At 38.8% G+C, this 11,604-nt stretch overlaps 1 protein-coding gene across 1 annotated transcript; it reads right to left on the bottom strand.

Moving 5' to 3' along the window:
- Positions 1-6,930: 6,930 nt before the first annotated feature.
- Positions 6,931-10,941, bottom strand: LOC145876150 (uncharacterized). The gene is made up of 2 exons (XM_082971940.1): positions 10,937-10,941; positions 6,931-7,809 (listed from the first exon to the last, which is right to left on the bottom strand). Exons 1-2 carry the CDS (start codon positions 10,939-10,941, stop codon positions 7,101-7,103), a joined length of 714 nt encoding a protein of 237 aa, XP_082828066.1. The 3' UTR covers positions 6,931-7,100.
- Between the last annotated feature and the right edge of the window lie 663 nt (positions 10,942-11,604).

Genomic DNA, 11,604 nt, shown 5'->3' with positions numbered 1-11,604 from the left:
TCATTAACTCTGGGACTACTGCATCTCTGTCTGTATTTCAATGTAAAGCATCTCTTTAATAATACTTCCTGTATAATATAAACTGACCTGGGATCATTAACTCTGGGACTACTGCATCTCTATCTGTATTTCAATGTAAAGCATCTCTTTAATAATACTTCCTGTATAATATAAACTGACCTGGGATCATTAACTCTGGGACTACTGCATCTCTGTCTGTATTTCAATGTAAAGCATCTCTTTAATAATACTTCCTGTATAATATAAACTGACCTGGGATCATTAACTCTGGGACTACTGCATCTCTATCTGTATTTCAATGTAAAGCATCTCTTTAATAATACTTCCTGTTGACCTGACCAAGTGACCTCTCACCTCTGATCATGCTGTGCCCTCTATGTAGCCAGTTCAGATGCAGGAGGGGTTCACCGACACAGCTGATATAACCTAGAGGATTTAGGGAGAAGAGGAGAGAGGGATGAAGTGAAGGAGAGAGACTGTTATTGAGAAAATAAGGTAGTTAAAGCGACAGTGTTCACAGGAATCTGTGTGTGGCCTCACCTGGTGTCCACACCACACTAAGTGGCTGCAGAGTACTTTATGCTGAAAAACATGAACGGACCCACAAGGACAAACAATATAGCGTAGTTATAGAAATAATGAAGTGTCTTACTATTCTCCATGGTTGGCCCTCTTGCCTATTCTTTGAAGGTGGAAGGAGAACACAGTTATACACCTGAACCTGCTTACTGCACAACACAATCCATCAATCAGATTGATACATTAGTGTGTAGGTGTGGGTTATAAGGGTGTCCAATTGTTCTACATTTTTTCAATATGGGTGATTTAAAATAGTCTGTTTTGTTTTTGCACAGACATCACACCCTTATCTAAACAGCACCCTCACCTGAGAAGTAGAAATCAAAGGGAGAGAAACTGTGAATTGAATAACTGCAGTTGACATAGCTCAGTAAATGGAAGAATACTCTTATTGCAATGTGAATGGCTCTTAAAAGAGCCTTTGGTTGTGCATAGTGACGTCTATGGTGTTGCCAGGGAACAGCACCCTCTTTGAAGAAGTAGGAGGTGAAGATCTCCTGCACACGGATTGCCTCTCTTGCTGCGTTGTTGGACCCCATCCTTGAAACATCCTGCAGAGCAGCAGACTCCTCCTCTGGCACACGGCGGCGAGCTGCAGATCCCCTCCTGGTCCTTGGTCACCCAACCTTGCAGTGCCCTACACGTTAACTGTAGGCAATCATTTTGAAGGAATCTCCAGTTACAAGGTATCTGTAGGAATATGGAAGACAATGTAATTATTAGACTTTTTTTGATAGATGCATGGGCACACATATGTACATGTGTAGCATGTGACAATAACAGGATCATATCAAGGATGGCATCACAAATGAATACATAAATACCACTTGAAGCTTGATGATGAGTTTGAATCATTTGAATCAGCTGTGCAGTGTGAAGGCAAAAACAACAATGTGCCCCTCTGAGTCCCCAGGACTGAGAACCACTGCTCTTCATTGGGACCTCTTCATATGTAGACTGGCTTTCATAGAGCTCTTTATCTGAGGACAGAAAACCTCACAAGAAACAGACTTCATTATAGTCAAATTACACCACACTGAATATTATGTTACTATTATCTCCGTCCTCACTTCTAGGGACAGGAACTACACAAAAGTACCTGCCCTATCCAGAATAGCCTCCTCTCTCACTGACAGTTGGGGTTGCTATCCTTTCACCCTCCTCCATGGCTGTTAGCTAGCTACCTACAAATAAATGCATGTGGAGTTTGTTTTTTACAGTGATAAATACATCAAGATAGCTAGCTAAAATGAAGTTAGGTAGCTGGTGATATTTAATTATATCTATACAGAATGTGATATTTAATTCTATCTAGCTATCTATCTATACAGAATGTGTAGTTGGCTAGATAGCTAGCTCATTTAGCAGCTCATTTGAGTTAGCCTGCACTGCAGCTAGTTAGCTAATAATACATCGTTGTTTTTTTACATTTTCAAAATCTATTTACTTACTTGAATAGGTTCTCCCAGCCATGTGGACAACTGGAAACAGGGCAGCAAAGTTTGTCACCAGAGCGTTTTAGAGGATATTACTATTGAACTATGTACCCATTTAATAGCCAGACCTTCATACAAACTTGCTCTGCTGAATTCTTGATGGAGTCACAATGGGCGGCCTAAGAGGCATCTAGTCCATCTGCTGACTGGACGCAGTTCAGTAAAATGTACATTTTATCTTCAGACAAAAAGTTAAAATGTAGGAAGCATGAGTTTTTACTCACCAGTGTAACAACACAGTGTGGTTAAAGACTTAGTAACTGAGCTGTAGTCATGATCTGGTTCCCTATAAGTACAAACAGTTGTTTTTGTTTTAAATTTACAAAATTAAAATTACAAATTTACATTTTAAATGTTTTCTTTACTCAAGTATTACAATTGTTTTATTAGGGGTGTAGGGTGGAAGCTGTCTCCGCGTAACAGGGAATTCCTGTCCGTCGGCTTCCTGTATAGGTCTGTGCTTAATCCACCCTTCTCCCTCTTAATCAAAATGTCCAGATAACTTGTTTCATGCACATGAAAGGTGAGGGTGAATTTCAGATGTTTACTGCTTGTATTGATGAAGGAGTGGAATCGATGAAGTTCCTCTGCTGTCCCCTGGAATAGATGGAACACGTTATCAATGAAGTCTTTTTCAGAGCCTGGTGAGGTGCTAGAATGGATTGTTAGGGCTGACAATCACATTCTTCTCTAACAACCCCACATACAGATTGGCATAATTTAGGGTGACCAAATTTTAGTTTTCCAAAAAGAGGACATGTCCGGGAAAAAGAGGACGTATGGTCACCCTACTGTAAATGCAATATATTTGGAAAAAATCCCATTATTTTCCAGTGTTTCTTTGATGTATTGCGCGATCGTATCAGCTGTCTCATTTGGAGTGTTTTTAACTTCGACTAATTTACTTTGCACGCCACCATTCTTCCAATCAAAATACTGAATAAGCAGAGGGAATATTTTCACAGCACCGTGATTGCTCCCATCAGTAGAAACAAGACAGTAAGGTATGTCTTCTAGTGCTTTCTGAGCTATGTCGACAGAATGTGGTGCTATCACAGCGTTAACAATTGTTTCGGTCGTAGTACGAGCGCTTGAAAGCGGTCAAAGCAATGCAAAACCCCCAAAACGCACACAATGAATGGAGACTGTAGGAAGCAAAAGCCGAATCCCGGACATTTTAGGCGATTTAGAAATCCCGGCCGGACGCATTTTTTTTGGTCCAAAAAGAGGACATGTCCGGGAAAAAGAGGACGTATGGTCACCCTACATAATTAGATGCTATTTTTTAAACTACAATGACCATAATGCACTGCGTGCCTACTTGTCTTGTCTGTGTTTATTTTACACCTGCTATGTAAAAGAGACAGAAGAATGCATGATGGTCAATGCTATCTGGGATCCTTGGTACATCCCTATCCTAAACCCTAACCTTAACCCCTACCTTAACCATTTTAAATGTCAACTTCAATGGGCTAGGGACGTCCCAAGGATGTATCTCTACCTGAAAATACATGATCTAAGTGATTGATAGTTGGTATTCAGCAGTCATAAAGCCTTATTTACTTTAATGAACTACTAAAATAGTGATTTTGTCAGACAGCAGCTCTACACTTTATTGACTGACTGATCCATTCATCCTTCCATCCCTCCTCAGCCTTCCTCTCCTCTGAAGACCCAGTGAGGGTGGAGCTCAGTCAGAGAGCTGTTGAGGGACTGGTTAGGAAGAACACTTCTACAGCCAGAGAGGTGAGAGGTCACACATGGTTTAGATGGTAAATATTTATGTCCCCTTAGCGGTTCATCACGTCAGCAAAAGGGAATATGTTCCATCATCTATATTTATTTACATTAGTGCAAATTGTCCACTGATATTGGTGTAATTTCTCATCCCCGTTGGCTGTATGAAAGTTAATTTCCCCTCAGACACACACATTTGTTCTTTGATATTATGAAGGTCATTTGTGTCAAATGTACCTTTCCCCACTCATTCACCCCATCTCTTTACATTGCTGATGCATATTCGGTGGCCTGGCTGCATCCAGACGATGTCAAAGGCCCATCCTGGTAGATCTGAACCTAATGCAGTTTAGAGTGATCGGATGACAGATGTCACATTTAGGTGCCAGGTGTAACTGAGGCCATAGATGCTCCATATCCATTACTTTGAGTGTTTTATTTAACATGATTAAATGTGTTTATTTCTGTGTTACAGGGACAGTCAATAAATGGAACAGCAAGGCCACAGAACATGACATAAGCAGAGCTGTGGGAGACCACCTCAAGCCCCTGGTAGAGCCGGGGGTGGTGTTTACCGCTCCACCACGCCTTCAGCAGGCTGGAAAAGTGGGATTGATCTGGTTGATCCATTTGTTTGTTTCGGTTTGCAGTAGTTGAATCCTTTGACGTATTGTTGAATTAAACATTTATCTTCAACAAATGCACTGGGTTGGTTGAAAAGTGATACAAAACTTACATACCATGAACTATTTTGACATAGTGGGAGATTTACTGACTTTATACTGTTTTTCATACTAAGATGGATAAAGATGTGTTGCTTTTTGCACATATTTGTTCATTGGTTTAGCAAGAGTCTGTTGATTGGTCAGTCATTGGGTTAATTTGTTTTACAATATGTTCAAATCAAATCAAGCTTTATTTATACAGCACATGTCAGACATGGATGCAACACAATGGCTTCACAGGAAAAACCTATGAAAATAATCAGAAATATTTAGTACACAAATATGAGGATAAAAAACAATAATAACAACTGAAAGACTAATGAGCATTGTAAGGAAATGCCATTGATTAAAATATCAACAATAGGATGCAACATCCAACCCAAAATATAACTTGTTTTTTAGGAGGGGCTCTGAAAGACACTATGGGGGTGTCCACTGGAAGTTGACTAGTAACAACAACTGGGACCTAAAAGACACCCACCATGAGACCCACTAAATCTGCCCAAGAAGAGGCAAACAAAAGAAAAACCCACACCAAACTTAAAGACAGGAAGTAAACCAAAAAGGTGGAGCAACTAAAGGTGTTGACTCTCCACATGTATCAAGACAACTGGAGCACTGGGCCAGACACTCTTAAATAGAACCTGGACCAGCTCAGGTGAAACACCTTCCCACTAACGAGATGGACAAGCCAGCACAGGTGTAACACATACTGACTAACGAGGTGACACCAATCAGTGCGTCCTACGTGCTAACGAGCTAGACGCGCTGACGAGCTAGACGTGCTAAATTCCAAACCTCAAAACATAAATGGAAAAACCAAAGCCTGTAACACCTTAAGACAACAAATATATCCTATATTTATGTTGGACAAGTTTGCTCACCACCAACAGAAAACAACTTCCATTTCATATTATAATCAACTAAAATGCTTCACACTCCTGTCAAAAATTAAAAACAAGAAAAACACACTTATTTCTAAATAATAATATACAATTGAACTATTTTTTTCTCCTTTTTCTCTTCTTTCTATAGAATCCTAAAACTCACTAGCTTCTAGAACTCTCGTCTTCCTAAAACTCACTAGCTTCTAGAACTCTCCTCTTCCTAAAACTCACTAGCTTCTAGAACTCTGGTCCACTTGGAACGAGCCCAAACAAAACATCTGCAAAACGGAAAAAGTCAAAATGAATTGTGATCAAATGTACACCCTTTTGTTAATATGTATTGGCAATAATTAACTTAAAGGTCAGGCATGGAATAATAAAACGTATATTTTGTCAGGCTGAATGTTTGAAATATCAGGTGATTTGAGACATGATTCTTCAGTAGTGGAATAAAGACAATTAACGCTTGAATGTTGTGAAGAAATACTGGAGTGATGTAGGATTGTTAATAAAATTGATTACAGACCAAATGATTATACTGCGTCCATGTGTATTTATTTCTTTATTTTAACCTTCATTTAACAGTAACCGAAAGGTTGCTGGATTGAATCGCGAGCTGACAAGGTAAATCTGTCGTTCTGCACCTGAACATGGCAGTTAACCCTCTGTTCCCCGGTAGGCAATAATTGTCAATAAGTCAGTTATGAACAAATTCTGATTTACAATGACGGACCAACGCTCTAACCACTAGGCTACCTGCAACTAAAGTTGAAATTAAGTTTTTTTCAAGTCACTGAAAAAACGGGGCATAGTCTTCTTTTCAATTACATTTTTCTAGGTGGGATAGCCCGATGTCAAAACACAGTTTTAACGTGTCCAAATCAATAACCAATAAGCAGAAACAGTTTGGGATGAATTGAAAACCTAAACATAACATGTGCTATATACACAAACATCTGCCACAATAATCATATTACTTGTAATTTTTAAAACAAGCACCTTATAAACTGCACCAGAAACGCTGTTGTTTTGACAAGTAGCAATAAATCACTGATATCGATTAGGGGGGAAATCAGGTTGTAAGTGCTGTTGAAACTAACACAACTAAAATAAACACATGGAAATGGAGATATATTTTACCTCATTAGAGGACAACCTGCAGAAGACAGTCAGCTACATTTTGGAGTGATGCATTTAAATTTAGGGGTCGCTAAACAAAGGAACTTATTTGTCATCACTCATCGATATCATGTTGAAATCAATTATGCAAGAGGAGGGACATGAGGTTGCACATCCTGTTAAAACGAACAGCTGAAAAACCACATGGAATCTGGGAGTAATGTGTACATCCCTGGTCAGAGGACAACTTGTAGAAAGCTGCTAGCTACATTTTGAAGTGTTGCATTTTGATTCAAGTGGGTCACCAACATGGTAAGTGTAACACAACTCTTTTTTTGTTAGTCACTTTTTATTAAATCTCATAAATAGTACTCTTCCATTTCAGAGCCTGGATTTTCCCCCTGAGGCTAATATCCATATCATGTTGAAATCAATAGAACAGGGGACAAACGTTTAGTGTTCTACATTGTGACATCATTAAAATACTCCTTCTACAATGTTAAAACATTCTACATTGTGACATTAATTCATTGATATCATGAAACAACTCCATCAATTCCTTCATGTATTTTCTGATGTTTAATCAGAGAACGTTTTTCAGAGTATCTCTTCCCACATTGATTGCAGCTATAAGGTTTCTCTCCTGTGTGTGTTCTTTGGTGTCTGGTCCACATGCTAAAGTAAGCAAAACTCTTCCCACATTGAGCACAGCTATAAGGTTTCTCTTCTGTGTGTGTTTTCTGGTGTGATATCAGGCTGCTTAGCAGAGTAAAACTCTTCCCACATTGAGCACAGCTATAAGGTTTCTCTCCTGTGTGTGTTCTTTGGTGTCTGGTCCACATGCTAAAGTAAGCAAAACTCTTCCCACATTGAGCACAGCTATAAGGTTTCTCTTCTGTGTGTGTTCTCTGGTGTGATATCAGAGCGATTAAAATAGGAAAACTCCTCCCACATTGATCACAACTGTAAGTTCTCTCTCTTGTGTGTGTTCTCTGGTGTATAATAACATTCCTAGATTTATAAAAACTCTTCCCACATTGATCACAGCTATAAGGTTTCTCTCCTGTGTGTGTTCTCTGGTGTGATATCAGGCTGGTTGACAGAGGAAAACTCTTCCCACAGTCAGAGCAGAAGTAAGGTTTCTCTTTTGTGTGATTTCTCAGGTGTATTTTGAGTTCTGATGAAGATTTAAAAAATTTCCCACAATCAGAGCAGCAGTGAGAATTATCCGGTGTGATATAATGCCTGATGAGGTGCACCTTTTCCCACAGTCAAAGCAGCGGTGAGATCTTTTCCCTGTGGTTCTCCGCTGGCGTTTCTTGAGGTGTTCTGATGTGGAGAGACTCTTCTCTGCCTTGTCAGCATCATGAGGTTGTTGAGGCTCCCCAGAGGATCCACGATAGTCCCGTCTCTCTCCTGTGTGAACAACAAAGTCAAACAGATGGTTAATGGCCCACAACAGCGGTAATCCACTGTAAAAGGTGATGCCAACAGCGTAGCCATGATGTTGTACAACAATTGACGTCTGTAATGAATGTAATGATTACTTGACATTTGTCTTAAAATGAGCAAGAAAAGTTATATTTTGTCTTGTTTTCACATTAGTAGTGACATCGATGATTGTAGGCTAGAAATAAGTTATTCATGTTGTTGAAACTCTAAGCAGTGTGCCAGACGACTTTTGGTCTCCAATATAGGCCCCTTTCTGTGTTTGCTAAAATTGCGGCATGAGGGCGATGCATACGCAATTTGGTTGTAGAAACTCCTCCATGCTAATGAGGAAACCACTAGTTATGGATGTAGTATATCTGGTAATGAGGAAACCACTAGTTATGGATGTAGTATATCTGGTAATGAGGAAACCACTAGTTATGGATGTAGTATATCTGGTAATGAGGAAACCACTAGTTATGGATGTAGTATATCTGGTAATGAGGAAACCACTAGTTATGGATGTAGTATATCTGGTAATGAGGAAACCACTAGTTATGGATGTAGTATATTTGGTAATGAGGAAACCACTAGTTATGGATGTAGTATATCTGGTAATGAGGAAACCACTAGTTATGGATGTAGTATATCTGCTAATGAGGAAACCACTAGTTATGGATGTAGTATATCTGGTAATGAGGAAACCACTAGTTATGGATGTAGTATATCTGCTAATGAGGAAACCACTAGTTATGGATGTAGTATATCTGGTAATGAGGAAACCGATAGTTATGGATGTAGTATATCTGGTAATGAGGAAACCATTAGTTATGGATGTAGTATATCTGGTAATGAGGAAACCACTAGTTATGGATGTAGTATATCTGGTAATGAGGAAACCACTAGTTATGGATGTAGTATATCTGGTAATGAGGAAACCACTAGTTATGGATGTAGTATATCTGGTAATGAAGAAACCATTAGTTATGGATGTAGTATATCTGGTAATGAGGAAACCACTAGTTATGGATGTACTATATCTGGTAATGAGGAAACCACTAGTTATGGATGTAGTATATCTGGTAATGAGGAAACCACTAGTTATGGATGTAGTATATCTGGTAATGAGGAAACCACTAGTTATGGATGTACTATATCTGGTAATGAGGAAACCACTAGTTATGGATGTAGTATATCTGGTAATGAGGAAACCATTAGTTATGGATGTAGTATATCTGGTAATGAGGAAACCACTAGTTATGGATGTAGTATATCTGGTAATGAGGAAATCACTAGTTATGGATGTAGTATATCTGGTAATGAGGAAACCACTAGTTATGGATGTACTATATCTGGTAATGAGGAAACCACTAGTTATGGATGTAGTATATCTGGTAATGAGGAAACCACTAGTTATGGATGTAGTATATCTGGTAATGAGGAAACCACTAGTTATGGATGTAGTATATCTGGTAATGAGGAAACCACTAGTTATGGATGTACTATATCTGGTAATGAGGAAACCACTAGTTATGGATGTACTATATCTGGTAATGAGGAAACCACTAGTTATGGATGTAGTATATCTGCTAATGAGGAAACCACTAGTTATGGATGTAGTATATCTGGTAATGAGGAAACCACTAGTTATGGATGTAGTATATCTGGTAATGAGGAAACCGATAGTTATGGATGTAGTATATCTGCTAATGAGGAAACCACTAGTTATGGATGTACTATATCTGCCTGGAGAAAAAATGGTGAGCGAAGATTATCGTTTTTCACAATGCATTCTGAATATTACAGCGCAAGATCAGGAGTGCTACTCAAGGAAACTCACATTAAGCTCTGTGTCTATTCACTAATTCACCACCGTGGGGGAAACTCAGGGGAGTTCTCATAGGCTGACTGCAAAAATAGCCTCCATTTACAGGTTGTTTATGAGTGCATTTCACATTACTTCTGGATTATAATTCTAAGGCTCGTTTGAACCTCCTGCTTAATATGTTTGTGTTATTGTCGCAAATCAACTGCTTTATACTTAAAAAACACTTCAACCAGTAAAATGCTCCTTGGCTAGCTTTTCCATCAGCCTGACAATGAGGGTTTGAACAGTAAGTGTTTAACAAACAATAACATAGTAGAGGTCGACCGATTATGATTTTTCAACGCCGGTACCGATTATTGGATGACCCCAAAAAAAAAAACATACCGATTAAATCGGCCGATTTTAAATATATATTTGTAATAATGACAATTACAACAATACTGAATTAACACATTTATTTGAACTTAATATAATACATCAATAAAATCAATTTAGTCTCAAATAAATAATGAAACATGTTCCAGTTGGTTTAAATAAATAATGAAACATGTTCCATTTGGTTTAAATAATGCAAAAACACAGTGTTGGAGAAGAAAGTAAAAGTGCAATATGTGCCATGTAATAAAGCTAACGTTTAAGTTCCTCGCTCAGAACATGAGAACATATGGAAGCTGGTGGTTCCTTTTAACATGAGTCTTCAATATTCCCAGGTAAGAAGTTTTAGGTTGCAGTTATTATAGGAATTATAGGACTATTTCTCTCTATACCATTTGTATTTCATACACCTTTGACTATTGGATGTTCTTATAGGCACTTTAGTATTGCCAGCATAATCTCAGGAGTTGATAGGCTTGATGTCATAAACAGCGCTGTGCTTCAAGCATTGCTAAGAGCTGCTGGCAAACGCAGGAAAGTGCTGTTTGAATGAATGCTTACGAGCCTGCTGCTGCCTACCACCACTCAGTCACAGCTCAGTCAGACTGCTCTATCAAATATCAAATCATAGACTTAATTATAATATAATAAACACAGAAATACGAGCCTTAGGTCATATTCAATTTAATATCGCTCTTCAAAGACCCAGGAAGGGGTGGAGCCAAACAGGTGTTGTACCTCATTTCCCTCCTTCAGGGAACAGTAATTATAGTCATAAAGTTACACTCCCTTTCAGTCGGTCAACTTCGGTACAACATACTATGGGGAAATACAATCATTCCCCAACTGACCCAAACGGATACTAAATGAAACGGCCCCTGGCAGACCACCCAGACCTGACCCCGCAAGATGCGTCAGTTCTGTCAATTTATTAATTGGCTTTTGTTTGAAACACTCCTGTCAATGTTGAGTAAGGACGCACACCTAATTACACATATAGAAGTAGGACTAGTCTACCTGGTTACCCATATAGAAGTAGGACTAGTCTACCTGGTTACACATATAGAAGTAGGACTAGTCTACCTGGTTACACATATAGAAGTAGGACTAGTCTACCTGGTTACACATATAGAAGTAGGACTAGTCTACCTGGTTACCCATATAGAAGTAGGACTAGTCTACCTAATTACACATATAGAAGTAGGACTAGTCTACCTGGTTACCCATATAGAAGTAGGACTAGTCTACCTGGTTACACATATAGAAGTAGGACTAGTCTACCTGGTTACACATATAGAAGTAGGACTAGTCTACCTAATTACACATATAGAAGTAGGACTAGTCTACCTGGTTACACATATAGAAGTAGGACTAGTCTACCTGGTTACACATATAGAAGTAGGACT

Source organism: Salmo salar, unplaced genomic scaffold, assembly GCF_965601325.2.
Source record: "Salmo salar unplaced genomic scaffold, fSalSal1 ptg000465l, whole genome shotgun sequence".
NCBI lineage: Eukaryota > Metazoa > Chordata > Actinopteri > Salmoniformes > Salmonidae > Salmo > Salmo salar.
The sequence above is the reverse complement of the archived record's forward strand: the minus strand, read 5'-3'. Positions and strand labels throughout refer to the sequence as shown.